Here is a 14,267-nt window from a genome sequence, read left to right on the forward strand (position 1 = left end):
ACCAACAGTGAGATAACCATGGATTACACTGGCTACATTGGGAGACTTAAGATACAAAAGCTAGATGCTTCAGTTCCATTGTATCTGCAAACAGATAGCAACAAATGCAAAGAATCTTAAATTTTTCAGTCTGAGGTTTCCAGTCAAAAGCTACTGCTAAAAGACGGCTATTCTCAGTTTCTACCATTCAGCTGTCAAGCAATTTTACAGGAAAGTAAACAGATCTGAACACTGTCCAGTAGAGACAAATTCTGTCAAGCCCATTCTCTCCACATACCCCCACCCCACCCCTCTTCTATTCCCAGGTATCACCCCAGTGGGAGTCAGATTCTGAGGTTCTTCTCTGGATGAAATACAACTCTATAAAAAGCAAGGGGGGGAATCAATGCAGTCACAAAGTGCACAATTCAGCATTTTCATAACTGCCAAACTATCCTCTGCAGCATCTCAAGCAAGCCTTTGTTGCTGTCGTGAAAGCAGCATATACAGGACAAGGGTGCCAGAAAGAGATTTAGCCCTGATGCATGATACAAGACTGACACCTGGAGGAAGCCATGAAAGATGCAATGAGAAAGTCACTCGTAGGCTGTGCACCTTCCCTGGCAAAGTTATTTGTTTCCATGATAAGGGGCAGCATCTTTCCTACATGATTCCAACAATCTGTTTTGTCCACATGACTCCTGAGACACTCACGGAAGTCTGTAATATGACGATAGGCAGGTAACAATTAATAAAGAAAGATAAAGTTCATGATAGGACTATAGGCAGGAAATGCGCCCGTGCCAATTAAATCTTTCTGTCCTAAGACCACCTGTAGTTTGGAAAGCTGCTATTTTTCTGTGGGGAACCTGTGTGCCTTCCAGAAGTTCTTGGACTCCAACTCCCATCAACCCCAGCCAGAACCGCCAATAAGATGAAAGCTGCAGTCAAGCACCTTCTGGAGGTCTCACAAGTTCCCTGCCCCTGTTCTACCGTGTTTCTCACATTTTAAGGCGTCCCTATAAAATAAGACATGGCACGATTTTCTGGAGGCAATAAAATATAAGGCATCCCCCAAAAATAAGACATGCTGAGTGGGAGAAGTGGTGGGAGCAGGTCTGCATGGCGCTTTTGCAGCGTGCGCCTCGCCGAGCGCTGCTGTTTCTCCCGGGTCCCGCTCAGTCGGGACTCTGCGCGGTGCGCGCTACTGTCCTTGCCGGCTCCCGCTGAGTCGGGGCTCGGCACAGCGCACGCAGCTGTCTTTGCCGGCTCTTTCTTGAATGAATCCCCCACCCCGAATTCGACCAAGCCCAGAACAGCCTGCCAATCACACCAACGAACAACCGACGTCGCTTGCTCACAGCGGCCGTGAAGGGGCGGGGCTCCGCTCGTGAGCTGGCCGGGGGGAGGGTGAGAGCAGAAGCGGCCATTGGGTGAGAGGCGTTTCGCGCCAGAAATGGCCGCCGCCGCCGAACAATGGACGAGCCTATGGCGGGAGCAGGGCCCACCGCGGCCGGTCCTGTTGCCATGGGTGGGGAAAACGAGGCTGAAAGCCGGCAAGGCCCCGCGGACCGGGCCGACGGAGAGTCGCGGCTCAACCTGTTGGACACTTGCGGGGTGTGCGGCCAGAACATCCAGAGCCGGCGGCCCAAGCTGCTGCCGTGCCTCCACTCGTTCTGTGTGCGCTGCCTACCCCCTCCGCATCGCTACCTCATGCTGCCGCCTTCCGCTGCACCTTCGCCGGGCGCTGGCGGCCCCAAAGACCCGCCGCTGCCTCCGCCGTCGCCTTTGCTTCAGCCTTCCCAGGCCCCCGCGTCGCCCGTCGCCACGCCGCCCTCGCCGCTGCACTGCAACCCGGGTAAGGAAGCCCGCGCGGCGGCCGTGTAACGACTGGGGGGTGAGGAGGAGAAGAGCTCATAGTTATCTCAGAGAGGGAGAGCCCCGACCCAGCGGGAGCCAGCAAGGGCAGCAGCGCGCGTCGCACCGAGCCCGACCCAGCAAAACTCTGAAAGCTTAATACCGGTAAAAAATTAAAAAGCTTAACAAAAAAAATAATAAGACATCCCCTGAAAATAAGCCATGGCGGGTTTTTTTGGAGTAAAAATAAATATAAGACATGACTTAAAATGTGAGAAACACGGTAATGGCTGGACGTGTAAGCATAAACAGTGGCAGTCTGTGTACAAGTCCTACTCTACTAAAATAACCCACAAATGAGGGCGTCTTCTGCATGACCATCCACCCCCGCTTGCTTTCGGAAGGCAATCTATAAGGAACCTCAGAGAAGCAATGTCTGCAGTAAACTCTGTGTTAGAATACAGCATGATTGAGCTTTAGGATAGCAGAAACAACAACCACCATCAGTCAAGCTTATCCAGGGGTAGGCAACCTAAGGCCCGGGGGCCGGATGCAGCTCAATCGGCTTCTCCATCCAGCCCACAGACGGTCCAGGAATCAACATGTTTTTACATGAGTAGAATGTATCCAGGGAGTGTTTGGGAGGACTGCTCCCCCTGAAGCCCACTTCCACCTTGGGCTTGGGGCGGGTCCCCCACTCCACCACAGCTTTTAAGGCTCCTGGGAGGCCTAGAACATCGCTGCTGCTGCTCTGCCAGGGAGTGTTTGGGAGGACTGCTCACCCTGAAGCCCACTTCCACCTTGGGCTTGGGGCGGGTCCCCCACTCCACCACAGCTTTTGAGGCTCCTGGGAGGCCTGGAACATCAGTGCTGCTGTGAGTACTGGAAGGACTGCTCCCCCTGAAGCCCACTTCCACCTTGGGCTTGGGGCGGGTCCCCCACTCCACCACAGCTTTTAAGGCTCCTGGGAGGCCTGGAACATTGCTGCTGCTGCTGCTCTGCCAGGGAGTGTTTGGGAGGACTGCTCCCCCTGAAGCCCACTTCCACCTGGGGCTTGGGGCAGGTCCCCCACTCCACCACAGCTTTTGAGGCTCCTGGGAGGCCTGGAACATCACTGCTGCTGTGAGTACTGGAAGGACTGCTCCCCCTGAAGCCCACTTCCACCTTGGGCCCGGGGGCGGGACCCATACTCTACCACAGCTTTAAGGCTCCTAGGAGGCCTGAAACAGTGCCGCTGCTGCTTTTCTTGTAATTCTGATGTGTTTGTAACTTTTATTGTTTTTGGTTTTTGTTTATCGTTTAGTCTGTTAGTTTGTTTTCTGTATTGGTTTTAAATTCGATTTTAAGGGGAGGGGTTAATTTTAGTTTGTAATTTTGTCTTTGTTTGTATTGTTTTATTGTATTAGTTTGTTTTCTGTATTGGTTTTAAATTTGATTTTAAGGGGAGGGGTCAATTTTAGTTTGTAATTTTCTGTCTTTGTATTGTTTTACTGTATTTTTTTATTTACATAGGTTTTAGGGAGGGATTTTTAGTCGGGTGTGGGAATCTGTTAAATTTTAGTGTATTTGTAATTTTTATTGTTTTTGGTTTTATTGTGTTTTTTGTGTTTTTCTTTTATTCTGTTCTTTGCTGTTTTTTACAGAGGTTTTATTTTGTTTTTAAGGGGAGGGGTCAGGGCTGCCCGGGAGGGGGTCCCAGCAAGCAAAATGGCTGGGGCAGATTCCACAGGGGGTGATGCACTGGGACAACCGATCTCAGTGGTCACGGGTAGGAGGAGGAGTTACGCTAAGACCAGACCATGTCATTACCGAGGAGGCAAACTTAGTCGTTGTCTGAGGACTATCCCTGCCTCCGGGTCTGGTCCTGACCGGACGGATATTGGAATCAGCAAGGGATACCCACATGACCTGAAGGTGCTGCTGTGCAATGCCAGGTCGATGATGAATAAGACCACTGCCATTCACGACCTGATTGTGGATGGAGGATTTGACCTGGCATGTGTGACAGAGACCTGGTTGGATGAAGCCGATGGGCCCGTTCTTGGCGCTGCTTGTCCACCAGGTTTCTCTTATGCACAGCAACCCAGGCCATCTGGGCGGGGAGGGGGGGTTGCAGTGATTTTTAGGAAGTCATTAGTTTGCACCAGGCGTCCTATTGGTAAGACGGAGTTTCTGAGTGCATGTTCTGGAAGTTGGGCAATAGGGGCAGTACAGGATTCCTTTTGGTGTACCGACCTCCCCGCTGCACCAAGGATTCCCTGCCCGAGCTGCTTCAGGTCGTGTCGGATGTGCTCCTGGAGACACCTAGCTTGGTTGTCTTAGGGGATTTTAACATCCATGCCGACACGACCTTACAAGGAGCCGCTCGGGACTTCGTGGAAAGCATGGCCACCATGGGGCTGTCCCTGAATAAGTCTGGCCCAACTCATAGCCGCGGACATGCCTTGGACTTGGTGTTTACCTCTATGGATGTTGGTGATCTGACATTAAGTAAAAGCGAAACAAAAGAAGTGCCATGGTCAGATCACTTTCTGGTGCAACTGGACTTCTCCGCAACCCTTCCCCTCCGCAGGGAGGTGGGACCGATTCGGATGGTCCGCCCCCACTACTTAATGGATCCAATTGGCTTCCAGAGAGTGGTAGGGGATGTTTTATCCCATGTCAATGGCCTTTCAGCTGATTCCCTGGTGGCCCGCTGGAATGCGGAGTTAACCAGCGCTATTGACTGTCTGGCTCCGAAGCGCCCTCTCAGATTGCATGGAGCCCGGACAGCCCCGTGGTTTTCCCCGGCGCTGAGGGCGATGAAACAGTCGTTGAGACGGCTAGAGCGCCGGTGGCGGAAAACTCATTTTGAATCAGACCGGACACGGGCTAGAGCTCAACTTCAAGCCTACCAAGTGGCAATGGCGACGGCGAAGAGGACCTTCTTCGCCGTCTCCATCGCATCTGCAGAAAACAGCAGCAGGAGACTCTTCCAGGTGGTTCACAATTTAGCGGAACCACCTGCTCCATCCGGGCCCAGTACGGGCCACATGATCTCCTGCAATGATTTTGCAAAGTTTTTTGCAGATAAAGTCGCTCAGATTCGGGAAGAGGTAGACTCCACCATGGGAGCAGGGCCGGGGCGGGGGAGTGCTAGAGTCCTGTCTAGTCAAGTTTTGTGGGATCAATTTCAATCTGTTACCTCCGAGGATGTGGACAGGCTGCTTCGACGAGTGAAACCAACCACCTGTCTCCTTGATCCTTGCCCATCCTGGCTTATAAAAGCTAGCCAGGAAGGGCTGGGCGATGGGCTTCGCGGGTTGGTAAATGCTTCTCTCCATGAAGGAGCCTTCCCAGACCCGCTGAAAGAGGCGGTTATTAAACTGCTTCTTAAAAAACCATCTTTAGATCCGGCCAATATGGCCAACTATCGCCCAGTCTCAAATCTTCGATTCTTGGGCAAGGTGATTGAGCGAGTGGTTGCTGAACAACTTCAGGCACGCCTGGAAGAAGCGGACCATTTGGATCCCTTCCAGTCAGGATTCAGGCCTCATCATGGGACTGAAACTGCCTTGGTCGCACTGGTCGATGATCTCCGGCGGGCTAGGGACAAAGGTAAGAGCTGTTTCCTTGTTCTGCTGGATCTCTCAGCGGCTTTTGACACCATCGACCATAACATCCTTCTGGATCGTCTAGAGGGTTTGGGAGCTGGGGGCACTGTCATGCAGTGGTTCCGCTCCTTCCTCCTGGGCCGTGTTCAGAAAGTGGTGGTGGGGGATGAGTGTTCAGACCCCTGGGCTCTCACTTGTGGGGTGCCTCAGGGTTCTGTCCTCTCCCCCATGCTTTTTAACATCTATATGCAGCCGCTGGGAGAGATCATCAGGGGGTTTGGGCTGGGTGTCCATCAGTATGCTGATGATACCCAGCTCTACCTCTCTTTTAAATCAGAACCAGTGAAGGCGGTGAAGGTCCTGTGTGAGTGCTTGGAGGCGGTTGGAGGATGGATGGCGGCTAACAGATTGAGATTGAATCCTGACAAGACAGAAGTACTGTTTGTGGGGGACAGGAGGTGGGCGGGTGTGGAGGACTCCCTGGTCCTGAATGGGGTAACTGTGCCCCTGAAAGACCAGGTGCGCAGCCTGGGAGTCATCTTAGACTCACAGCTGTCCATGGAGGCACAGGTCAACTCTGTGTCCAAGACAGCTGTTTATCAGCTCCATCTGGTACGCAGGCTGAGTCCCTACCTGCCCACTGACTGTCTCTCCAGAGTGGTGCATGCTCTAGTTATCTCTCGCTTGGACTACTGCAATGCGCTCTACGTGGGGCTACCTTTGAAGGTGACCCGGAAACTACAACTAATCCAGAATGCGGCCGCTAGACTGGTGACTGGGAGCGGCCGCCGAGACCACATAACATCGGTCCTGAAAGACCTACATTGGCTCCCAGTACGTTTCCGAGCACAATTCAAAGTGTTGGTGTTGACCTTTGAAGCCCTAAACGGCCTCGGTCCGGTATACCTGAAGGAGCGTCTCCACCCCCATCGTTCTGCCCGGACACTGAGGTCCAGCTCCGAGGGCCTTCTGGCGGTTCCCTCACTACGAGAAGCCAAGTTACAGGGAACCAGGCAGAGGGCCTTCTCGGTAGTGGCACCCACCCTGTGGAATGCCCTCCCACTAGAGGTCAAAGAGAACAACAATTACCAGACCTTTAGAAGGCATCTCATGGCAGCCCTGTTTAGGGAAGCTTTTAATGTTTGATGGATTTCTGTATTTTAATGTTTGATGGATTTCTGTATTTTAGAATTTCTGTTTTGTTGGAAGCCGCCCAGAGTGGCTGGGGGAACCCGGCCAGATGGGCGGGGTATAAATAATAAATTATTATTATTATTATTATTATTATTATTATTATTATTATTATTATTATTTAAAAATGCATCTCTGGGTTATTTGTGGGGCCTGCCTGGTGTTTTTACATGAGTAGAATGTGTGCTTTTATTTAAAATGCATCTCTGGGTTATTTTGAGGGCATAGGAATTTGTTCATTTCCCCCCCCAAAAAATATAGTCTGGCCCACCACATGGTCTGAGGGACAGTGGACCGGCCTACGGCTGAAAAAGGTTGCTGACAACTGAGCTTATCTGACACTTGAAACCCTTTATCAGAGAATGAGCCACTCAACAGAAGGCTGGGGCTGTTCTGTTTATTTAAGAAATACGCTCATCTGAAAAGACGTGTGGAAGTTTGCAGAGAGATATGAAGAGTGGCTAGGGGTGTGGGGTAATACGATTCTATTTACTTCACTTATTGCGTTTGTATACCACTTTTCCGCCAAATCACTCAAGGCAGTTTATAATTTGTGTAAGCCATTATCAATCCAAGACCGCTACAAAAGGATTAGCAAGAGAAGAGAAGAACAAACAATTTCAGGTCCCAGCTCTTTTATAAGGTTACCTAATGAGCCGGTGGAATGGCCACAGTGGGTCACATTGACAACCAACGTATAAAGTGAATTCTGCATTCTATCTCCCACTGAAAACAAACAGAATCATAATTTATGGAAGGATGCTTCTGGAGTCTAAACATGGCAATGTCTCTTTCAAGTTCTGTAAAATATTACTGAAACAGATGGTAGAAGACTACTAACATCTTCAGCAGTTTTGGCATCACTGTTAAGAAATAAAAGTTACCAGTACTCAGGGGTACAAGCTTGTTTTAAGTTGCCTGACTTCAATTCATCAATAAGCCAAACTTGGGGTTTTGTAGGTGGGGTTGGTTTGGCAAGCACAGAGCAATGCTTCCATATGAGCAGAGGTATCTAAGACCACCATCCATTTCATGGAAACTGCCCATATTTTCAAGCTTTCCTGAGTAACTAGAAAACACTGTAGGTGAAGAGCAAGCCACAGGAGCCTTCCGTCTTCGTCAACAGGGAACTGGCACAACAGGGAACTGTACTAGAGAGAGGGTGTCAGTTTTCCCCCTTTCTGTCCTCATATGCTATAAACGGGCATTGGACAGTGTCTAAAAGATGATAGTACAGTGAAAGTTTCAGGGGCTATGGAGTGTAATATTTTATACAGTGGTACCTTGGTATTCGAACCGCTTGGATCCTGAACAAATCAGCTCCCGAACGGCGCAAATCCAGAAGTAAATGTTCCGGTTTATGAAGGTTTTTCGGAAGCCGAATGTCCAACACGGCTTCCGATTGAGTGCATGAAGCCGTGCCTTGGTTTTCGAATGTTTTCAGAAGTCAGAAGTTTTCAGAAGTCGAACGGACTCTCGGAACGGATTAAGTTCGAGAACCAAGGCACTACTCTTAATGCGCCTACTTGTTAATCCCATCTTGTGAATAGAAAGTGACCTGTTTCCTGCTCAACTCATTGGGAATGGGGGAAAAATGTGCAATTTGTTAAAGTTCCTGGCATAAATATTCTTCCTTCTTCTTTGGTGATCACTTTATGGAAGATTTTCTTCCATAAGCAGGGTTTTAACTATGAACCGGTAAGTGACTATGGAGGCTGATCACACCCTAGTCTTACAGTGACTGACCAAATGCCTGTGGGAAAACCACAAGCAGGATTCAAGCACAAGAGCCCTCTCCTCAACACCACCACCACCACCCTACAACATTGCTGCCTACAACATTGGAGGCAGAGCACAACCATCATGGCTGGTAGTCACTGATAGCCCTCTTATCCATGAATTTGTCTACTGCTCTTTTAAAGCCTCCTAGGTTGGTGGCCATCACTGCCTCTTGGCTGAGCAAAAAAGTCCCAGACCCTGCATCATCATCATAATTTATTATTTATACCCTGCCCATCTGGCTGGGTTTCCCCAGCCACTCTGGGCGGCTTCCAATAGAAAAATGAAATAAAACAATCTATTAAACATTAAAAGCCTCTCTAAGCAGGGCTGCCTTCAGATGTCTTCTAAAAATCTGGTAGCTGTTTTTCTCTTTGACATCTGATGGGAGGGGGTTCCACAGGGCGGGCGCCACCACCGAGAAGGCCCTCTGCCTGGTTGCCTCAACTTGGCTTCTCGCAACGAGGGAACCGCCAGAAGGCCCTCGGTACTGGACCTCAGTGTCCGGGCAGAACGATGGAGGTGGATACGCTCCTTCAGGTATACTGGACCGAGGCCATTTAGGGCTTTAAAGGTCAACACCAACACTTTGAACTGTGCTCGGAAACGTACTGGGAGCCAATGTAGATCTTTCAAGACCGGTGTTATGTGGTCTCGGTGGCCGCTCCCAGTCACCAGTCTAGCGGCCGTATTCTGGATTCGTTGTAGTTTCCGGGTCACCTTCAAAGGTAGCCCCACGTAGAGCGCATTGCAGTAGTCCAAGCGGGAGATAACTAGAGCATGCACCACTCTGGCGAAACAGTCTGCAGGCAGGTAGTGTCTCAGCCTGCTTACCAGATGGAGCTGATAGATGGACACAGAATTGACCTGCGCCTCCATGGACAGCTGTGAGTCCAGAATGACTCCCAGGCTGCGCACCTGGTCCTTCAGGGCATAGTTACCCCATTCAGGACCAGGGAATCCTGCACACCTGCCCGCTTCCTGTCCCCCACAAACAGTACTTCTGTCTTGTCAGGATTCAACCTCAATCTGTTAGCCGCCATCCATCCTCCAACCGCCTCCAGGCACTCACACAGGACCTTCACCACCTTCACTGGTTCTGATTTGAAAGAGAGGTAGAGCTGGGTATCGTCCGCATACTGATGAACACCCAGCCCAAACCCCCTGATGATCTCTCCCAGCAGCTGCATGTAGATGTTAAAAAGCATGGGGGAGAGGACAGAGCCCTGAGGCACCCCACAAGTCAGAGCCCAGGGGTCCGAACACTCATCCCCCACCACCACTCTCTGAACACAGCCCAGGAGGAAGGAGCGGAACCACTGTATGACAGTGCCCCCAGCTCCCAACCCCTCTAGACGGTCCAGAAGGATGTTATGGTCGATGGTGTCAAAAGCCGCTGCATGTTCAAGGGGAGTTCGCTCCATCCCTTTGATCATTTTGGTTGCCCTTTTCTGAACCTTTGCATATTAAGCTTCCAATCCTTTTAATTATTAGTATTATTATTAATTAGATTTATTAGTCTTTTTTGCCATGGCAATGAAAAGCAATGTCAAAAACAATTTTTAAAAACATATAAACATTCAGAGAGGAAAGACATTAAAATGTCCCACCCACTCTAAAACCCCATCAATTGTTAAAGATGTTGTTTAAAAGGAACATATTTGCCTGAAATGCCTTGAAGTCATAACTTTAACCCACCACTGTGTGTCTGGTTTTTAAGGAAGGGTACAGAGGGACAAAGTGGACGCAGGTGGTGCAGTGGGTTAAACCACAGAGCCTAGGGCTTGCCGATCAGAAGGTCGGTGGTTTGAATTCCTGCGACGGGGTGACCTCCTGTTGTTTGGTCCCTGCTCCTCCAACCTAGCAGTTTGAAAGCACGAAGTGCGAGTAGATAAATAGGTACCACTCCGGTGGAAAGGTAAACGGTGTTTCCGTGTGCTGCTCTGGTTCACCAGAAGCAGCTTAGTCATGCTGGCCACATGACCCGGAAGCTGTACACCGGCTCCCTCAGCCAGTAAAGCAAGAAGAGCGCCGCAACCCCAGAGTCGTCTGTGACTGGACCTAATGGTCAGGAGTCCCTTTACCTTTACCTTTACAGAGGGACAAAAGGAAAATGAGATTTCACAAACCACTGCTGTGCTGTTAATATTCACACACACACGCACACACACACAACAGACATTTTAAAAATACTTTTTTAGGCCAGGGGCAGCATTGGGGAAAGAAGACTGGTCTTCATCTTTCAAAGAATCCTTCATTTGCAAACAAGCATGGCCTAGTGGTTAAAGGGCCAACTAACATCCAGGGAGACAGGTTCAAATCCCTACATGGCCATGGCCATAACTCTTACCAGGTAACAGTGATCCTGCAATACCCTCTCAGCCTCCTAACCTACCTCGCAGGATTGTCTTGCAAGAAGGAGGAAACACATGCAGCCTTAGGGAGAATGTAGGGTATAACAGCAAAATGTGTTGGGGATTTTTAATGAAGTTTCACCCAGTCAGATAAAACCGGTTTTTTAAAAGTAACCCCCCCCCCCCAAAAAAAATCCTGCTTTAACTGCCCCCCCACACACAAAGAAATGCATAAAAAAGAAGTGTATAAATTGTATGAAATAAATAGTAATAAATGACCTGTGATCAGCTGAGTCAACGACTGGTATGCTTCCAAATAATCTGGCAACATTTAGCCTCTTTCGTATGCCATTAAAAGCATCCCACATTTTACCAAATTCCTGTCACAGCCGAGAAATAATGCATGCATCCCTTCATTACATTGAAGAGGGCACAGGTTGAATTCCCAGTGGCATCTCCAGGTAGAGCTGGTAGAGACCCCCGTCTGAAATTCAGGAGAGATGCTGCCAGCCAGTGTTAACAATACTGGGATGGATGAGCCAGTGGCCTGATTCAGGACAAGGCAGAGTCCTAAGTTTACACAAATCTGAAAAAAGTCTGATGCAGTGTTAGAAACTCAGATATTTAAGCTAAGCACCAAATGGTTCCTTAAACCAAGGTTAGAGTAACCAAAACAGAATATCTGGTTGCCATTTTGGGGCAAGATGGCTCTAAAGCAGGCATCCCCAAACTGCGGCCCTTCAGATGTTTTGGCCTACAACTCCCATGATCCCTAGCTAACAGGACCAGTCGTCGGGGAAGACGGGAATTGTAGTCCAAAACATCTGGAGGGCAGAAGTTTGGGGATGCCTACTCTAAAGTCTTATTTTTCAAGTGATGGACTGACTGTGATTGATTCTCAGTTAAACATCTGGCTAGTTCAGATGACAACCTTGAGCTAATTTAAGAGATCTGAGAACTTAAAGAAGAAAAGTCACTTGATCCAGGGACAGTCCAAATATATATTGGCCTATTCTGACCTCTTTTTCTTAATGGCGAGTGTTCCTGTTCAGGCTACACATATAAAGCATTTTGGTTCCAGAGATTCCAATTGTGCAGATAAAATATAACTGATAGAATTCTACACGATGCAGTAATAGTGTGTGAAAACACTCCAGATCCCATGATTCCCCAGATGCTGGAGATGTGAGATGCCATTGTGGCATCCAGGCATCTTCACTTGGTCGCAAGTGGTCAAAAGCGAGGGGCAAAATGCACCTAGCGCCTGGCTAATTTTGAACACTGCTCAGACGTTCTTGTTTTTATCATGTATTGTAGTGTTTTTATGTTGTTAAGTGCTCTGAGATCTATGGATGAATGGTGGTAAAACAAATTCAGCAAATAAGTAAAGCAAAGTTAAATAAATAAATAAATCTTCTGTGTTCTCGTTTTGCATTTCTATGTTGAAAACAGCCCTGTGATCTTCAAATGTAGGGTAGTATGCAAATTTAATAAATAATAAACATAAATAATACAGTGGTACCTCGCAAGACGAATGCCTCGCGCAATGAAAAACTCGCAAGACAAAAGCATTTTGTGTTGCACGAGCGACGCGCAAGACGACGAGGTTTTCTATGACCGCCGCTTCATCTTGCGAAGCATGGCCATAGAATGTAGCGCGGGAAGGCGGCAAAGTAAGATCAGCTGTCAGCGCAGGAAGCTGACAGCTGATCTTCCTTTGCCTTCATGCCGCGCTACAGCTGGTTCCCCAGGGCTTGCCAAGCGGGCGGCGACAAGCCGGTGGGACGGAGCCGAAGCGCGGCGGGTGCTGCTTGCAGGGGCTTGTCGCCGCCTGCCATGGCAAAGCCCGGCAAGCAGCGCCCGCTGCACTTCGGCTACGTCCCCCGGTGCCGAAGCGCGGCGGGCGCTGCTTGCCGGGCTTTGCCAAGGCAGGCGGCGACAAGCCCCAGCAAGCAGCTTTTTTGCCCATAGGAACGCATTAATTAAGTTTCAATGCATTCCTATGGGAAACTGCGATTCGCAAGACGAATTTTTCATAAAACGAATTGACGCGTGGAACGAATTAAATTCGTCTTGCGAGGTACCACTGTAATGCCACCATCTCTCTCACACACACCTTGGACACTAGACCCCCAGCAGACCCTTCAAGTGTCCCTATTTTCCAGGACAGTCCCAGATTTACAGAAGATTTACAGAATCTGTTTCCGATTGGATCCTGGAATGTCCAGCTTTTCCTTAGGATGTCAATATTTTCATCGGAGAAATGTTGGAGGATATGGAGTTGGGGGAAAAAATAGGTATAACTATACAACCTATAGAAGACATCTGAAGGAAGACTTGCATAGGGGAGCTTTTTAGTGTTCAATGTTTTATATATTGGAAACTGCCCAGAGTGGCTGGAGCAACCCAGTCAGATGGACAGGGTATATAAATATTATTATTATTATTATTATTAGGACACCCCTATTTTCTTTGGAGAAATGTTGGTGGGTACGGAGTTCTGTGACCCCTGAACCAAGGGGATAAGTAAATATTCAACCTTTAGAAGACATCTGAAGGCAGACCTGCATAGGGAAGTTTTTTTAATATTTGATGTTTTGTTATGTTTTTATATATACCAAAAGTCGCCCATAGTGGCTGGAGCAACCCAGTCAGATGATGATGATGATTATTATTATTTAATAGGACATCCTTATTTTCATTGGAGAAATTTTGGAGGGTATGGAGTTATGTGGTCCCAGAGCAATCTAAAGGCAGTCCTGTATAGGAAAGTTTTATTGCATTTTTATGTATGTTGTAAGCTGCCCAGAGTGGCTGGGGCAACAGGGTCAGGTGTATGGGGTATAAATCCTGAAATAACAACAGTTCTTCATATGGAATAGCAATGACGGTGGTGGTGGTGGTGGTGATAATAATAATAATAATAATAATGATTTCTTCATATGGAATAGGACGTCCGTATTTTCACAAAAGGGTATGCCCCAACCCAGCTCACACACACCCCTGCCCCACATGCCCTGCCAGCCCTCCTTGCCCCATGCCGGCTTCCCCTTCTGCATCCCCTTTTCTATCCCTTCCTTCACCCACCGTCGAGGGAGACGAACTGCCCGACGGCCGACGACCCTCCTCCGCTGTTCTCCACGAACTGCACCTCGGAGACGATGATGTTGTCCTCGAGGACGGAGCCGCAGCCCGTGCAAACCGCGTCTCCGCGGGCCGAGTCCACCTCGATCTCCGAGCTGCCGCACGCGGCGCAAACCCGCCCGCCGCCGCCGCCGCCCGGCATCTTCCCCTCAGGCTCCCCTCAGGCCCAAGGAAAAACCCCGCCGCCGCCTCGCTGGCCGGGCCGGCCCTCCGCCCGCCCGCCCGCCCGCTCGCTCTCGCCTCCACACGCTCGCTCTCCCCTCACGGGCCTTGGCCGGCTCGCCTCGCCGGCTCCACCTCGGCCCGCAAACGCCGCCCCTTCTCGCGAGGCCTGCGAGGCCTAGTCGCCTCCTCCCCTCGCCGGGAACGG

The 14,267-nt window shown here is 49.6% G+C and overlaps 1 protein-coding gene across 3 annotated transcripts in view; it reads right to left on the bottom strand.

The window, feature by feature from the left end:
- BRF1 (BRF1 general transcription factor IIIB subunit) overlaps positions 1-14,197 on the bottom strand; it is a 202,972-nt gene extending 188,775 nt beyond the window's left edge. For all 3 annotated transcript variants that reach the window (XM_035104684.3, XM_088673764.1, XM_088673763.1), the window contains exon 1: positions 13,841-14,197. In XM_035104684.3, coding sequence (XP_034960575.3) covers positions 13,841-14,039 — 199 coding nt within the window. In that variant the 5' untranslated portion in view covers positions 14,040-14,197. The remainder of the gene's footprint in view (positions 1-13,840) is intronic.
- Between the last annotated feature and the right edge of the window lie 70 nt (positions 14,198-14,267).

The sequence above is a fragment of the Zootoca vivipara genome, chromosome 1 (assembly GCF_965207765.1).
Source record: "Zootoca vivipara chromosome 1, rZooViv2.hap1.1, whole genome shotgun sequence".
Classification (NCBI taxonomy): Eukaryota; Metazoa; Chordata; class Lepidosauria; order Squamata; family Lacertidae; genus Zootoca; species Zootoca vivipara.